The sequence below is a fragment of the Mustela erminea genome, chromosome X (genome assembly GCF_009829155.1).
Source record: "Mustela erminea isolate mMusErm1 chromosome X, mMusErm1.Pri, whole genome shotgun sequence".
NCBI lineage: Eukaryota > Metazoa > Chordata > Mammalia > Carnivora > Mustelidae > Mustela > Mustela erminea.
The window spans coordinates 127,811,109-127,827,445 of NC_045635.1; the positions used below are offsets into that span (position 1 = coordinate 127,811,109).

At 59.3% G+C, this 16,337-nt stretch overlaps 1 protein-coding gene across 4 annotated transcripts; it reads right to left on the reverse strand.

The window, feature by feature from the left end:
• Positions 1-375: 375 nt before the first annotated feature.
• On the reverse strand, positions 376-4,927 carry LOC116583246 (paraneoplastic antigen-like protein 6B). Of its 4 annotated transcripts, none has more exons than XM_032331311.1 (3): positions 4,612-4,927; positions 2,894-4,355; positions 376-2,179 (listed from the first exon to the last, which is right to left on the reverse strand). In XM_032331311.1, the coding sequence occupies exons 2-3, from the start codon at positions 4,190-4,192 to the stop codon at positions 1,748-1,750; spliced, it is 1,731 nt and encodes a 576-aa protein (XP_032187202.1). In that variant the 5' UTR covers positions 4,193-4,355; positions 4,612-4,927; the 3' UTR covers positions 376-1,747. The 4 variants fall into 4 exon arrangements, with proteins under 4 accessions (XP_032187202.1, XP_032187200.1, XP_032187201.1 ...); XM_032331309.1 differs by having other exon boundaries at positions 2,894-4,266; positions 4,603-4,927; XM_032331310.1 differs by having other exon boundaries at positions 376-2,155; positions 2,894-4,350; positions 4,603-4,927.
• Between the last annotated feature and the right edge of the window lie 11,410 nt (positions 4,928-16,337).

Genomic DNA, 16,337 nt, shown 5'->3' on the forward strand with positions numbered 1-16,337 from the left:
CACCCAACCTCGTGCCCTGGCCATTCCACGACTGGCTGGCCTGTGCGATCGCATGCTTGGCTTCTCTAACCCAGTGGATGCCCTGAGCCATACAGCCCTTCCACAGATCCTGGAGCCTCAGGCCCTACCTGCTGTCCCTCTCCCTCCTTGGAAGGTCTAACCCACATATTCCTAAAGACTCTCTGGGTTTTCTAGGGGTCCCAGCCATCCACAGCTTGTGCCAAGTTCCTGTCACCAGTCTCCACCCAGCCCAAGGGATCACACAGCCTCTCTTGGGTGCACCCTTGGATTCACCCCTGTACCACACCACAGTTGCCACCTGCCAACCCACCCCCTTCCCCAATGCCAGCACGCTCTTCGCTCGATGGCCCACAGCAGAGACGAGACTCAGCTGACACATTCAATAAACTTTATTGAAGAGAAACATTTACTGAAACCATCGAAGACAGGGAATGACAACAGAGAGAGGAACATCTAACGGCCACTAGAGCCCATGGGTCATGGCCTCCCCCTCCTCTTGGGGTCCCAAACGAGGTGCCTCTGCTTCCCCCAACACCGTGGCCCTCCCGCCTCAGTCTCCCTTCCTGGGGGCCCCACAATCAACCTCTGGCCAGGACGACGGACGCTGGCCACGCATGTCCCCTCACCCCAGGGCACGCACCCTCCCCTCTGGCCGACATGCTGGGGCCTGGTCCCGCCCCATGGTCTGCACAGGACAGTCCCAGGATGGCGGAAAACGCAGCAGGGGACACTCGGCCAAGCCGGGGACACGGAGTCACAAGAAACAACGGGGTGGCACATCAGAGCACGGTTCCCGTGGAGACTCCCGCTGGCCACCTCGGTCCTTGGTCGGTTCCTCCTTCCCGAGGTCACGGGGCGAGCAGCAGCCATGCCCTGGCATCCTTCCGGCCGTCTCCTGGAACTGGGCTGGGGATCTCGGAGATGGGGCTGGGGACAGCCGCTCAGAGAAGCACACACACACATCTCCACGAGAACAAGCAGCGGCCGGCTTAAATCTACACCGAGAAAGCAGCGGTGGAGCTCACGACACTGGGAGAGAGCGAGCGGAGCCCCGGTCGCCACTGAGGCTCACGGCAGGTCCCCGGGCTGGGGGGTGGCTGCCCCGGTGGGCCAGGACACCCACCGCGGGCTCCTGCACACCTCAAGGCTCTGCACAGGAACGAGACCTAGTGGGGTGGGGGAGTAACGTGACACGTGGGTCATAAGGGCCCCACAGAGACACAAGCGGGTTTCCCAGAACATGGAGCGAGGTGCCTTGGGGGATGCACAGGAGGGTCTCCCTCTTGGGAGACCCAAGAGGCTGAAACCCTTGAGGCGGCCCCTAACATCTCCCAGTCCAGTGTAGGTGGCAGATGGCTCCGGGTGCCCCTCACCTAGGCTAGGGTCAGCCACCCAGGGGTGCTTCCCAGACTGGCTGCCTGAGGTGGCATGGATTGGGACTGGGGCTGGGGCCAGGTATGGTGCTGCCATGGGTTGCGAGGGGGCACCTTTCCCCGCCCCATGTGGTGTCAAGTGTGGTCATCCTGGTCACTTGGAAGGGCTGATGGTGGTGTTCAGGTCCCCTTATGGATGGTGGAGTGCCTGGGGTCTTGGCTTGGGCTGGGTGGGGCCTTCCCTCGGCCCTGCCCCGCACGTGGGGTGAGGCTGCTGCCCCGGCATGGCCTCCCCCTGCCTCCAGAGCTCTGCTGCCTGAGAGGAGAGGGGGGCCCTGGGCCTTCTGAGCCTATTAGCCTGAGGAGGACTCGGGGGGGACCGTCTCCCCAGCCCCATCCACGTTTCCCAACCCCTCTGGGATGGGCTCGAGCCCCTCCTCGGGGGGCTCTCCGGCCTCCTGGTCTCCGGCCTGGGGGAGGCCCTCTGGCTCATAGCCAGGACCTCCTGGGCCCGCCCTGGAAGCTCGGCCCATCTGGGCAGGAGTGGGGCCCCCAGGGGCCTCTGAGGGGCTTGCCTGACCTAGGTCTGCGGGGAGAGTGTCACGATCGTCACTGTCCTCCTCCTCCTCCTCCTCCCACTCCGGCTCCTCCAGCTGCCTCTCCTCCATGCTACCATCCTCCGCCTTAGCCTGGGCGCCGGCCCCTTCCTCTGCCTGGGCACCAGCCCCTTCCTCTGCCTGGGCACCGGCCCCTTCCTCTGCCTGGGCACGGACCCCTTCCTCTGCCTGGGCACCGGCCCCTTCCTCTGCCTGGGCACGGACCCCTTCCTCTGCCTGGGCACGGACCCCTTCCTCTGCCTGGGCACCGGCCCCTTCCTCTGCCTGGGCACGGACCCCTTCCTCTGCCTGGGCACCGGCCCCTTCCTCTGCCTGGGCACGGACCCCTTCCTCTGCCTGGGCACGGACCCCTTCCTCTGCCTGGGCACGGACCCCTTCCTCTGCCTGGGCACGGACCCCTTCCTCTGCCTGGGCACGGACCCCTTCCTCTGCCTGGGCACGGTCCCCTTCCTCTGCCTGGGCACGGACCCCTTCCTCTGCCTGGGCACGGACCCCTTCCTCTGCCTGGGCACGGACCCCTTCCTCTGCCTGGGCACGGACCCATTCCTCTGCCTGGGCACGGACCCCTTCCTCTGCCTGGGCACGGACCCTTTCCTCTGCCTGGGCACGGACCCATTCCTCTGCCTGGGCACGGACCCATTCCTCTGCCTGGGCACGGACCCATTCCTCTGCCTGGGCACGGACCCCTTCCTCTGCCTGGGCACGGACCCATTCCTCTGCCTGGGCACGGACCCCTTCCTCTGCCTGGGCACGGACCCCTTCCTCTGCCTGGGCACGGACCCATTCCTCTGCCTGGGCACGGACCCTTTCCTCTTCCTGGGCACGGACCCTTTCCTGGGCACGGACCCTTTCCTCCGCCTGGACACGGACCCTTTCCTCCGCCTGGGCACGGACCCTTTCCTCCGCCTGGGCACGGACCCCTTCCTCCGCCTGGGCACGGACCCATTCCTCCGCCTGGGCACGGACCCTTTCCTCTGCCTGGGCACGGACCCCTTCCTCTGCCTGGGCACGGACCCATTGCTCTACCTGGGCACGGACCCATTCCTCTGCCTGGGCACGGACCCTTTCCTCTGCCTGGGCACGGACCCTTTCCTCTGCCTGGGCACGGACCCTTTCCTCTGCCTGGGCACGGACCCTTTCCTCTGCCTGGGCACGGACCCTTTCCTCTGCCTGGGCTCTCTCGATCGTGGCTAGACTGGCCTCCCATGCCTCAGACTCCCGAACAATCCCCATCATCTCTAGGAAACTTGGACACCTCCCAGCCATTCTCAGCTTCCTCAGTACCTCGTCCAGAGGCTCAGGAACGATGGCCCTGGTGAGCATGTGCCTCAGGCGCAGGAGGTCAGCTGAGCCTCTCGCCAGGGCCCCCTTCTCAATGCCTTTCTGCAGCAGGACTTCCAGCCGCAACACGAAAGCGGAAAGCCCCTCGCCCGGCTGCTGGTGAGCGGTCAAACACCTCATCCGGATGGTCCTCTGGGTCGCGTTGTCTCCAAACACCTGGGTCAGGGCCGCCAGGCAGTCCTCCGCCGTCCTGGCGGGGTTGTCCGCCAGGAGCTCATGCATGAGCTGCAGGGCTGTCCCTCGAAGGCCTTCCATCAGCCGCCGCCTCCTCTCCCTTTCTGAGACACTCTGCCACACCTGTAGCATGTCGGAGGCGTGGTCGAGCCAGGCCTCAAAGGGCTCCTCCCCCGGGGCGAGCGGATCCCTCCCGGAAAACACGCCCAGGCGCTCGTACCGCAGGGTCTCCACCAAGGGCTGGAGGGCCTGAGTGACCGATCGGAGCCAGCACACCCTGCGCAGTCCCAGGCCCAGGACCCCAGCCACGGTCTCCACCATCTGCCCTTGTTGCTCCAGGAAGTGGAACACGCGATTGAGAAACTCCTCGCCCGAGTAACGGGGCACAAAGACCACGTTCCAGGGACCCCCGGTGCCCGCGATTGCCCTGGGGACCAAAGCATAGTTGACTTCCCGGTCAAGCTCGACCAGGGCCGCACTGGCGTTATCCTCCTCTCGAAACACTTTGCCCAGCACGGTGAAGTGGCCCAAGGGCCACAGGGCGGCCTCCAGGGACTCGTGGAGTTCGGCTTCATCACAGTTCTCCGGGATGCCCAGAATGAGCAGGCCCCTGCGAGCGCTGACGCCCATCCACCTGCACCAGTCCTGCAGCAACGTCACCGCCATCGTGCACAATCTCTGCCGGCGCGGGGCTAATACTACGGGCAGGAAACCGTTCCCGACGCAGACCAGGGAGGGTGCTACTGAGAGGGAGGAAAGAATGAGGCAGGGGGTGGGGTGGAGGGCGGCTAGGACTCGGAGAGAACGGCCCAGGTCTGCACAGCCTGTGAACAGGAACCGGACGAGAGCGAGGTTAATGCCCACACCCTCCTCCCACCGCCAGGTGACCCTCCTCCCCCGGGGCGGCGCCTCTGCCGCCCAGGCTCGATCCCTGCCCCGCCTTCCACCGACCCGCGGGGGGCCACAGCCCCCTCCTCCCCTCCCCCGCCCCCGCGGGCTGCCGCAGTCCCGCCGGAGCGGGCGGAGGGCGGCGGGGTCTCCCGGGGGCCAAGCGCACCCTCCCCGGGGTCTGGTACCTTCCTGTGGGTCGGGGTCTTTCCCGGCGGAGGGCCCAGCAGGAGGGGCGCAGGGGCTGCGCGGCGCAGCGGCCGGGTGGTGCGCGCCTCTCTCCCCGGCTCTCTCGCGCGCCTCTCCCGCTTCCTCTCGCGGTCCCTCTCTCCGCGCGGCACGTGGGCCAGCGCGCCGGCGCCTGCTCGCCGCCACTCTCTGCAGTGCGGACTCGGGGCGGGGGCGCGGTGGCGGCGGAGCGCGGACCCTCCGCGTCGCCCCGGAGACCGCCGGGCCATTGGCGCGCGCGGGTCACGCGGCCGGGCTGCGGCCACCGCCGCGGGCACCCCGGGACCGCGCGTGACGTCAGCTGCTCCTCCCCCCCCCACCCCCGGCCCCCTGAGGGGCCGCTGGCACAGGTGGGGGGACCCGGGGGATCCGCGACTCGGTGCCCCCATCCCTGACCCAGCCGGGTCCACCGCCCGCCGCTCCCGGAGCGTGCCCTCGGCGCGTCAGCGTGCCGAGGGTGCCACACCCGCGGGGGCCCCCGAGTCCGCGGGGAGCCGCCGGAGAGGGGCTGGGCAGGCCCGAGATGCGCCCGCGGGGCGCTGCGCTCTGGCGTGGGTGGGGAACGGGAACGGGGGCGGGGAGGGCGTCCTGGGGGGCCTCTTCGCCTGCTGCCCCCCTCCTCCACCCCGACCAAGACTGGTCCTGTCCCAGCTCGGCGGGCGGCACCTCGTCCAGGTGCCATTAATTACGTGGAGGAGACGCCTCGTGCGCACACCCGAGCACTCACACACTCCACCCCAACGGAGGGAGGGTCTGCAGTCCCCCAGGCTTGCTGCGGGGTGAGGGCGAGGCCGCTGTGGGTGCACGCACGACCCGCCCACCCAGACCCACTGGCCAAGGCGTGTCGCTACCCCAGTGCCAGTGGCCTGTCCCGAGGAGGGTGCCACGGACTCTTCTCCTGTTTTGCTCACTCCAAGTACTCAGAGGTCGACCCCTTGGGCCTGTTATCTTGCCATGTGTCCTTGGGCAAGTCCTTGCCCCTTCTCTGGGCCTCAGTGGAACGACAGAACTGGGGTCTCTACCTGAGGGTGTGTGTGTGTGTGTGTGTGTGTGTGTGTGTGCGCGTGCAGGAGAGCTGGTGGGCTGGGAGTGGAGCCCTGGGTGTGTCCCCTGGTCCCGGTGCCCTTGCCAGCCTAATGGGCTCCAAGACATTTGCTCTCTTGGCCCCTGAGGGCCGCATGGGTGCGGTGCCTCCCCAGAGACCTCCGAGTCAGCCTTCTTCCACAGATCCTTCCCCTTTCCTTTGCTAGCTAGGCTAGTCCCCACACCAGGGCAGTGCTGCCACCACTCACAATGGAGCTCCAGTCCCTCTGGGTCTCGGCAGCCTGCACCTGTCCTGTCATGGGAGTCTGGGGCCATGGGCACAGCCTCTCTGCTGGTCCAGTGGCAGACAGTTTCCCTCAGGGTCGCACCCTCAGGCACAGGTGTTGTCGCCTGTCCACCCCCCTTCTCTATCCTTGCCTGGCATCTGGCCAGACGTCCTCTCCCGTGACTTGCTTTGCACACTCAAGCTGTACTGGTCAAGGTTTCCTCCGAGCATCCAGCTCACTCATGCTCCTGGCCGAATCAGAGCCCTGGTTTGCTTGTCTGTGACCCCGTGGGCGGGCATTCGTTCACACCGCTCCCAGTCTTCGGCTGTCAGACACACTGCTGCCACCGGCACCTTGTGCATGCCTGTCTGAGCCGCTGTTGGCACGACAGGCTCTGGCACGTACACCAGGAAGTGGTTTTGCTGGGACTTGGGCCCTTGGGTGCCCATCGCCGCCGCAGCCAGGTGTTGCTAACCTGTTGTTCCCCACGGGTGGCGGAAGCTGTGTTCGCTCCCACCAGCAGCATGGGCGCGGTCCTGTGCGCTCCACAGCCTGAGCAGCCTTTGGTCTTGCCCAGCCTTGACCGCTTGCCCACCTCCACAGGGCGAAGCGCTACCTCATTTTTGTGTGCCTTGTGTTTGCCTGGTCGGCAGTGAGGTCGGGCGGGCATCCTTGCACGAGTGTGTCGGACATTCCCAGCTCCGCTTCTCTGAATCCCTTTGCTCATTTCCTTCCCACTGTGCAGAAGCCTCGCTGGCCTGTTTCTAGGAGAAACCTCCCTAGCATCAAGGCCGAAGGCACTCTCATTTTTTTCCCCTACAATCACCCATGGCCCAGAAGCAGGCCATGTTGCAGCTGGTCTCATCGTCGGAGCCTGGCTGGCCCATGTGGTCTTACTCCCCCAGCTTTCTTACCTCCTGGGTGGTCAGTGCTGGGTAAATGAGGAAACACAGGTGCTCTGCCACAGACCCGCTTTCCCAGTCGGCCTTGTGGGTGGGCTCCCTCCCTTTCTCCCCGCCGAAGGCCAAGACTGCCCCTCCTAATACAGGTGAACTGCTGCTCTTAACATCCACCGTGAGAATGTCTGTCCACCAAACCTTGGCGCTGGCCCTGCCATGGCTTGCACCCCACGTCGTCCTCTTTCTTGGTGTCTGCCATGATTTGTCTGGGGTCCTTCCCCAGAGAGGGTGCTCCCGTGGGAGCATATGTGGGTTCCAGGTCACCAACTGGCCCGCTGACCTGCAGGCCGACTGTCAGTTCACGGCCTCTGCATTCAGCCTCGCCTCTCCTGCTCTCCTTCCTTCCGTTACCTGCTGACTCCGAGTCCAGGACTCTCTGGCTCTCCCTTGGGGTACCCGTTCCCCCTCTGCCAGGGCTGGGCTGGGACGCCCCAACTACCTTTCCTTTGTCACCTCTCGGCCCCCATTCTGCTCCCCGTCTCAGCACAGCTGACGCTCCTTCCTTCTTGGCTTTTCCTTTCTTGGCTTCTGGGAGCCCCCACCTTTGGGCTAATCTCCTCCCTCTGTGCCTGCCCACCCTCGGGTTCCCCCTCCTCCCTCTCCTTTGCTTGAGTTCAGCGCGGTGCCGGTAGGCTCCCAGCATCAGCCCCAGGACCCTTGGGGCCTCCAGCACCATCCTCACTTGAGGTCCTCTCATCTGAGAGACCATCTGCCTGCCGATGGCTCCAAATGCCTTGTCTCTGGGTGGGACCCCTTCCCTGAGCCCCACCCATGCTCATCAAACTGCCCACTGGGATGCCCCATGGGAACTTCAGAATGAAGATGTCCGGACAGGAGCGCTCCAGCCCCGCGCCACACACTGCTAGCCTCTTCCCTGGGCTCCCCCCAAGGGCTCCGCCTCCCACCTGGTGGCTCCGGCAAAGACGCCAGGAGTCCTTGTCCCCTGTCCTTTGGTCTCCACTCCCAGTCTAACCTGTTGTGGGATTTTATCAGCTCTAGTTGGTGACTGCTGATCTTCTCCACGTCTCCCTGGTTCCTGGCCCCATCTCCTGCTTCCCCAGCCTCCGGTCCGGCCTCTCTGTCTACCTTACTCCCGCCCACATGGCAGCCGGAGCAAACTCACTGCAAGGCCACCAGACCCCGCTCCCCGCCAGCGACAAGTCATCCCTGTGGCTCCCCACCTCCCCAGAGTAAGGAAAACTCCAAAGTCCCCTCCCTGGCCGACAACCCCTCTCCACCCGTCCCCGCAAGGAGCTGGCCTCTCCTTTCCCTGCCACCCGCCGCCAGCACCTCTCACCAAACCCCTGCTTCACTGGCCTTCCCGGCTGGCCCCAGAGCACCACGCCCAGCTCCTTCTCACCGCTGGCCTTTGCCTTCCTTCCTCCTCTGGGTGGGACAAAAACCCAGCCCAAGAACTTCCCGTGGGGGCCGCCGCCGCCGCCGCCTCCTCGTCCTCGTCCTCGTCCTCGTCCTCGTCCTCCTCCTCCTCCTCCCCCTCCTCCCCCTCCTCCTCTTCCTCGTTCAAATCTCGGCAGAAACGTCCTCTCCTCCCAGAGGCCTCCTCTGCCAGGCCACCCACATCAAAAGGGGGGGGCGGTGGCTGGAACCCTCCCCGTCCACATTTCACATCAGCAACAGTGATGTATGGGTCATCCTGTGACACACAGACGGCAGAGGCTTCAGTCTCTGCTTTGGGGGCATTGCGGCCTTCCTCCCCAGGCGGCCTTGCCCATATTTCTCACCCGAGGGTCCCCAGTGCCTAGGACAGAGTCTGACCCACAGGAGGCTCTCAGTACCATCCTTCGAGCGAGCGCCCGAACCTGTCAGCCGGCTCCCGTCTGCCAGGGGCCTGGGGCCCCTTACCCCCGAGGGCTGTGGAGAGCCCAGTGGGTTTGAAGTGAGGGGGGTGACAATGACCAGACCTGCTGTGTGGTGAACTGGGCAGTAGGGAGGCGAGTCTGGAGCAGAGGGTGCCTTCTGCAGCAGGCCAGAAGGCCAGACCAGATGGGGGTGGCCTGGGCCTCCTCAGGCAGAGGGCTTGAGAGAAAGGGGGGGATCCGGGCTCCAGGGAGGGAGAAGGCACAGGGCGGGCTCGAGCAGGGTCCCAGACTCCCCAGTTGTGTGTGGGCCCAGAGGATGGGATGGTGCTTCTCTGACATGGGGATCACGCCGCCGGCAGTGGCCTTTCCTCTCACCTTTCGTGAGAAGGGGGGCTGGAAAGTGAGGAGACAGAGGCAGGGAAGAGTTCCTGTGGCCACGCTTGCGCTTGAGAGCCCTGTGCGACACCAGGTCGGTACACACTGCGCCCCCTTCCTCCCACCGCCACCCCCCACCACCCAGGCGCTGTGGATGGCTGGGGTCCCTGCTGGACGTAACGGAATTGTAACTGTGCCGCCTGCTTGGCTCGGCTCCCAGGGTCTTCTGTCTTCTTGGCTTGGTCTGCCCGATTGCCGGTACTAGGCCCGGCACAGAGCCGGTGCCCAGCAGACGGTAGCCACAGGGAGAAAGCAGCTCAGAAACACTTGGCTGTGGGGTGGCACAGAGACGCTTCAGTCAAGATTCACAGAGGGCCTGGGCTGCTAGGGGAGGGATGCTCCCATAACCCACCTCCTCTAGCAGCAGCTGTTGCAACGACAGTCCAAGGGACGATGGCCAGCCTAGCTGAGCCCAGAGAACGCAGGCAGGGCAGCAGAGGGGCCTTCAGTGCTTCTCTTCACCTGGCTGCTGCCCGGTAGGGCGACCTCGGCTGTGTCCCTTAACTTCCACGGGTTGAGGGGGAGCCCTGTCTGCTCACAACCCAGGAAGGGCTTCTCTGCTTCGCCCTGCAGTCACCAAGGGCCCAAGCCCTGCACAGCTGAATGGGCCCCTCCTGTCTCCTCCAGGGAGAGCCTGGGGTTCCCGCCTACCTCCTAACCAGGCAGTGCCCACCCACGCTTCCTAAACTGTGGCTTCAGACCAGGTCCCTGCCAGCCGAAGACAGCTCTAGCTGCTCGACAGCCCTCTGCCTCCACCACCCACTCTGCTCACACACCCAGCTCCCGCTCCCAGAGTCTGGGGGCTCCCCACCCTGCCCCAAACCTTCCGCAGGTGTTTGGGCAGCCCGGCGGGCCCTCTCCTCCCTTTCTCTACCCGCCATTCCCTTGCCGGCTGCTCCCACCTGGGGAACAGTACCTCCTCAGCTCCTTCCCGGCTGCCAGCTCTGTGTCCAGCTGCCCACTGGAACCTCACGGGTACAGGAGGCTCCCATTGGGCCCACATGGGCCTTTGGAGCATCACCCCAACATGGTACTCATGCTTCCCCACTCAGGGTACTGCTGGGCTGGGCAAGTGGCAGAACGCCTTCCGTCGGCCCGTCCTTCACAGACCCGGCTGGCTGCGGCACACTCCGTAACTCATGACAGCCCCTCGCGGGGTGGGAGGCTGGGGGGCCGCAGGCTCGGTGCAAACATGGGACACAGGACGTGGCCAGACTCGAGGGGTGGCCAGCCTGCCTCTGCCTTGGGTCAGGGTTTGGATGGTTCTCGCGTCGAGAATCGGTGATGGGAGTGCGAATTGTCAGAACATCTTCAGACATCTGCGTGCGGTCCTTTTAAACAACCGACCCACCCTACCCTGTGACCCAGCCCTGGCACCCCTCCTTGTTTACCCAGGAGAACGGACCATGAAGAGACTCACACAAGGATGTTCCCATCAGCTCTCATCCTAATAGCCCCATACCGGAGCCCACCCAAATGCCCATCCGCAGGAAGAGGGACAAGGGGCTTGCTGTGAATCCCTATGCTGTGGACCTCGGACCCTCACAACCGCAAGGGTCTGTCTCACAGACGATACGCGGAGTGAGAGAAGCTAGAGGCCGGAGTGGGGCGCCGTGGGATTCCAGCGACACAGAATGCAGGAGCGGGCAGAAAGGATCTGTGGTGCAGGAGATCCCGAGGGCGGTTGCCTCCAGGGAGGCAGGAGTCACTGGCAAGGAGGTCAGAGGGACTTTCTGGGAAGACGTAAATGCTCTGTAGCTTGACGGGGGGCTGGGTCAGTCCCTGGGTGGATGCAGTTTTCAAAAGGCACCAAACTGTGTACGCTTCGAACAGAGGCAGCAGTAAAAGGAGCCATGTTCTCTAAGGCTCCGTCCATCTGTTACGGAGCACCCAGTGCTATGAATTTTGTCTCCGCAAGGTCTGTATGAGTGTGTGTGTGTGTGTGTGTGTGTATGCCCGTTTGTATGTGGAAGCCCTAAACCCCAGGGGCCATATTTGGAGATGAGGCCTATAAGGGGGCAATTAACGGTTAAATGGGTTCCTAAGGGCCTGATCCGGTAGGAGTAGTGTTCTCCTAGGAAGAGATGCCAGAGAGCTCTGTCTGTCTGTCTGTCTGTCTGCCTCTCTCCTACTGCCTCTCGCTCTTCCCTCTCCCCCACCCCAAGGGCACCAAGAAGAGGTCCTGTGAGCGCACAAAGAGATGGCGGCCGCCTACAAGCTGGGAAGAGAGCTCTCCGCAGAAACCAGCCATGCTGGCACCCTGATCTCAGACTTCTCGCCTCCAGAACTACGAGAAAACCAAGGTCTGTCATGTAAGCTGCCCATTCTGCGGTATTTCCTGCCGGTGGCCTGAGCTGGCTAAGACACCCGGGTTCCCTTGTGTTTGCCTGGGAGAGTCGCACTTCCTTAGAGAACCCCTGTTTCCTCGTCTGCCAGTCAGGCTCATCTGCCTCTCCCACACGGAGGCTGCGAGAGTCCCCTGTGAGACTGTTATGTGGTAGTGTTCTGAAGATTCCGAGTTCTTGTATTCTCCGGAGGTGAGATTGTGCTCCCCGCCAGGGTGAGTACAGTGCCTCTATCCAGGCAGGCTCCGCCTCCTGGATATCCTGCAGGGTGGGTGGTCGGGGTCAGAGCCCCAGTGAGGAAGGGGGTAGTGGAAACTCAAGAGCTGTCAGTCATCAAGGTTCTGGGAATGGCAACTTCCAGGCTGTGGAGGGCAGCTCCTGCCAGGCCGGGCTGGCCCAGTGTTCTCAGGCTCAATCCCCATCTTCCAGCCCAGCCTCCCCAGCACCTAGCCATGGCTGTTGCCGGTCCCTCGGAACGAAGCCCCTGAAACGGGGGCAAGTCTGTCTCTCCTGACCTGCCACCACTGTGCCTGGAATAAGGGTGTGTCCTGCCCTCTAATGCCTTGACGCAGGTGAACTGAGTCCACTTCCTCCCTCGGGGGCCCGGCCCGGCCCGGCCCGGCCCGACCCAACCCAGTCCAGTGCTCCCTCAGTGAGCCCTGAAGCCTTTGCCCGCTTGTCCATGGCCCCCCTTCCCGGGCTGCCTCTCTCCTAACCAACCTCAAGCCTTCTCCAAATGCGAGTGCTCCTTTAGCCTCCAGGAACCCTGTGTACAGGGGACTTCCTGTCCCTGTCCCTGGGGAAGGAAAGATATGTTTTTGTTTTATCTTTTCCTCCCTCCGTCCTCCCCATGGCGAGGGAAGGACATTCCATCCCTGCGAACTTAGGGAGCTCCCGGGGCCTTCCCCAGACAAAAGGAGACCCTTCTCTAATTCATCCAACAAGGAGCTAAGCTGTGCCCTCTACGTTCCTCTGATTACACTACGTGCTGAGCCTACGCCTGGACATCAGAGCAGAAGAACCACACCCAGCCGTAACTCAGGACGTCGTCTAAGGGGTGACCACAGACCCTAAGGACACCATCCCCCAAGCAAACGCAGAGGGATGCGCTCTGTCATACCCGTCAAGGGGACTCGCCAGTGCCCTAGCATCCACCCAGGTGGCGGTAAGTGCACTCTTTGTGCGCGTTTCCTCCCAGGGGATGGATGGTACAGAGATACAAAGGTCAACCAGTGTTCACTGAGCGCGTCCTCCAAGTCGAGTATGGCTCTAGAGTTCAGGGATCTGGGCAGTGAACGCAACGAGAAGAGTCCAGAGAGAATAAAGGGTGTACCTCTTGGCCTCTTTTTTCTTCTTCTCCCCAACCCCCTGCCCCCCCCCCCGCCTTTTATTCGTTTGTTTGTTTGTTTATTTATTTATTTTTCACTTCTGTGGAGCCTGGCAAAGACCATCCTCTTGAAAACCAGGACTCTTGACTGTTGGGGTCAGGTGCTCGAAACAGAAAAGTTTCAGCGTCAAGACAAAACTTTGAGTGTCAAGACTCATCAAGTGTGTCGATCTCAGAGCATAGGCGGTGCCCCATACATGGTAGTGTAGGGAGGAGTGAAGGGAGGCCAAAGAGCTGTTGTCTCATTCAAAAGGAACCGAGAGCTTGACCTGTGGATGGGTTGGGAGTGCACGTGGGAGGACCGTAATTCTGATCACTCCTGAGTCTTTGTGGGTCTGCGCTAAGTATCATACCTGCTGACACCTATAGAATGGCAAATATGACTAGTGCTATGAAGGAAAGGCACACAATGCTGTGTGAGTACCCTCAAGGGGGATATGAATCGGTCTGGAAAGCCAAGGAAGTCTCTCCTAAGAAAATGGCACGGGCGCTGAGGCCTGAGGGACGGGTAGGGGATGCCCAGGGAAAGGAAGAAGGCAAGCGCATCCCGGGCCAAGGGTACAGCAGTGTTCAAATGTCCAGTGGTGGGAACCATATTACCTAAGGGGGGGGGGGCGGTGCTGAAATAGGACAGGTCAAGCGAGGGTGGAAGCCTGGCTTGAGATCATCCTGATTGGCCGACGCGTTATCAGAGCTCTCAGGCTGTGTAAATCAGGGTTAAGAATTTTGGCCCAGGGTTAAGAATTCAAAGCACAGTGGGGAGCCGCTGAAGAATTTCTAAGCAAGGGATTAATGTGGTCAGATTCGCATTTTTTTTTTTTGGTGCCAATTTTAAATACAGTTTTATTTAAGACATTGCATTTTCCACTTAACAATACAGTGCTTATAAAGTGCAATGTTTATTTCCTTTCCCTGTGCACATATTCCATATTCAAGTATCAAGAATGCCCAGTTTTTTTTTTTTTTTTTTGCTATAGCAGCTCAACATTACAACTGCCATGGAATTTGCTACAAATTTGGGTCCTTTGAATATTGTGTGTGGAACAATGCCCAACCTATTTATTCTCAGATTGGTTTAGTCAACCTCTTCAATGGTGGGCCCAGAGGAGGCACCACCAGAGGGAGGAGCTCCACCACCAGGGAAGCCTCCAGGCATTCCTCCTGGCATGCCCCCTGCACTCTGGTACAGCTTGGTGATGATGGGGTTGCAGACTTTCTCCAACGTTCACTACCTACTCCGACAGCCAGCGTGGTGTGCTTATTCAGGTGTATGAAGGTGAGCGTGCCATGACCAAGGACAACAATCTACTTGGAAAGTTTGAACTCACAGGCATACCTCCTGCTCCTCGTGGTGTCCCTCAGATTGAGGTCACTTTCGATACAGATTCGCATCTTAAGGGATCACTCTTGCTGCAGTGTGGGGAAGGTTCTGGATGGGGCAAGGTGGTCTTTTGGCCAGACCAGTTGGTGGGATACTGTAGAATCCCAGCCAGCAGAGAACAGCTCAGATTGGAAGGAGTCAGCGTTTGCTCACAAACCCTCTCAAACAATTCTGAGAAACCGTGGATCCCCTCGCACATGGGAGCTGACATTTAAAATGTTTCAGTCTAAGCCCAAGTAGTAAATATGTCATTTCTGCTATATCGTAAGTGTTGACATTTTTTAAAACAAAACCTGAACGTCACGATTTTGATGGCACCCAGTGAAATCTAAAGATCCTGGCCATTTGACACCCACCACCACTGACTTAAAAACACAAGAAAAAGCTCTCCTTTAAGTTGGAAAATCGACATCCACATTTCATCTCTGTGAACTTATATCTCCATCCCCCTTCCCTCACATAATGTTATCCGAATGTAATCTGTCTTTTATCCTCAGCGTCTCTTGTGGAACCCTATAGTGTTTCTCTGCAACAAAAGTGTATAAACAAATTGAAATGCGATTTTATTCGTTGTGACTTTTATTCACTGTGCTAAGACTCCACATTTTTGAAGTTTCCACCACCACAATTACTGATCATAATACCCAGTTGCTCAGAATAACAAAGATAGTAGAGTTTTCAAAAACTAATTCATTGACCTGAAAAGCAAAATTTGGTTGGAAAAGAATTTTTAGGAGAGATGGATGGGATTTTTTTCCCCAAGGAATGAATGTTTTCACGGAGAAGTATGAGGTGTGTGAGTGCGAGGCAAGATTATTTACCTTTTTATTTTTTTTTTCCAAAATTTTTTTTTTAATTTCTTTGGAGTTTTTGAAATCCAAAGAAGCAGATGAGCCTAGCCGCAGCAGCTGGGAAACAAAAAGAAAAGAAAAGAAAAGAAAAAGAAAAGAAAAGTCATCAAAATCAGAAAGGCAAAGTAAAACTGTCACTATTTGCTGATGACATGATACTTTATGTATGTAGAAAACCCTGAAACCTCCACCCCCGCAAACAAACAAACAAACAAACAAACAAAAAACAACCCTATTAGAACTAATAAATGGATTCAGTAAATTTGCAGGATACAAAACCAGCATACAGAAATCTGTTGCCTTTCTATACACTATTAACTAACTACCAGGAGGAGAAATTGAGAAAACAATCCCATTTACAACTGTACCAGAAAGAAAAAAATACCTGGGAAAAAAAACTTAACCAAGGAGGTAAAAGACCTGCACTCTGGAAACTATAAGACACTGCTGAAAAAAAAAAAAAAAAAAACAAAAAACTGAAGACAACGCAAATAAACAGAAAAAACAGATATTCCGTGCTCATGGACTGGAAGAAGTAATATTATTAAAAATGTCCATACAGGGCGCCTGGGTGGCTCAGTGGGTTAAGCCGCTGCCTTCGGCTCAGGTCATGATCTCAGGGTCCTGGGATCGAGGCCCGCATCAGGCTCTCTGCTCAGCAGGGAGCCTGCTTCCTCTCTCTCTCTCTGCCTGCCTCTCTGCCTGCTTGTGATCTCTCTCTGTCAAATAAATAAATAAAATCTTAAAAAAAAAAAATGTCCATACTAATACTTTATGTGGAAAACCCAAAAGACTCCACTCCAAAACTGCTAGAACTCATACAGGTATTCGGTCAAGTGTCAGGATATAAAATCAACGCCCAGAAATCAGTTGCATTTCTATACACCAACAGCAAGACAGAAGAAAGAGAAATTAAGGAGTCCATCCCATTTACAACTGCTCCCCAAACCATTAAGACACGTAGCAATAAACCTAACCAAAGAAGCAAAGAATCTGTACTCAGAGAACTATAAAGTACTCATGAAAGAGCACGAGGAAGACACAAAAGAAATGGGAAAATGTTCCATGCTCACGGATTGGAAAAACAAATAGTGTGAAAATGTCTATGCTACCCAAAGCCATCTGCACATTTAATGCGATCTCTATCAAAATACCATCCATTCCCTTCAAAGAAATGGAACAAATAATCCTAAAATTTATGTGGAAC

Bases quoted from the DNA above. Each gene is read 5' to 3' on its own strand.
- LOC116583246 (XM_032331311.1), bottom strand. From the start codon at position 4,192: ATGGCGGTGACGTTGCTGCAGGACTGGTGCAGGTGGATGGGCGTCAGC. The intron at 2,180-2,893 runs GCGGAGGAAAGG...GCCGGTGCCCAG, and splicing joins AGGAAAGGGTCCGTGCCCAG to GCAGAGGAAGGGGTCCGTGC.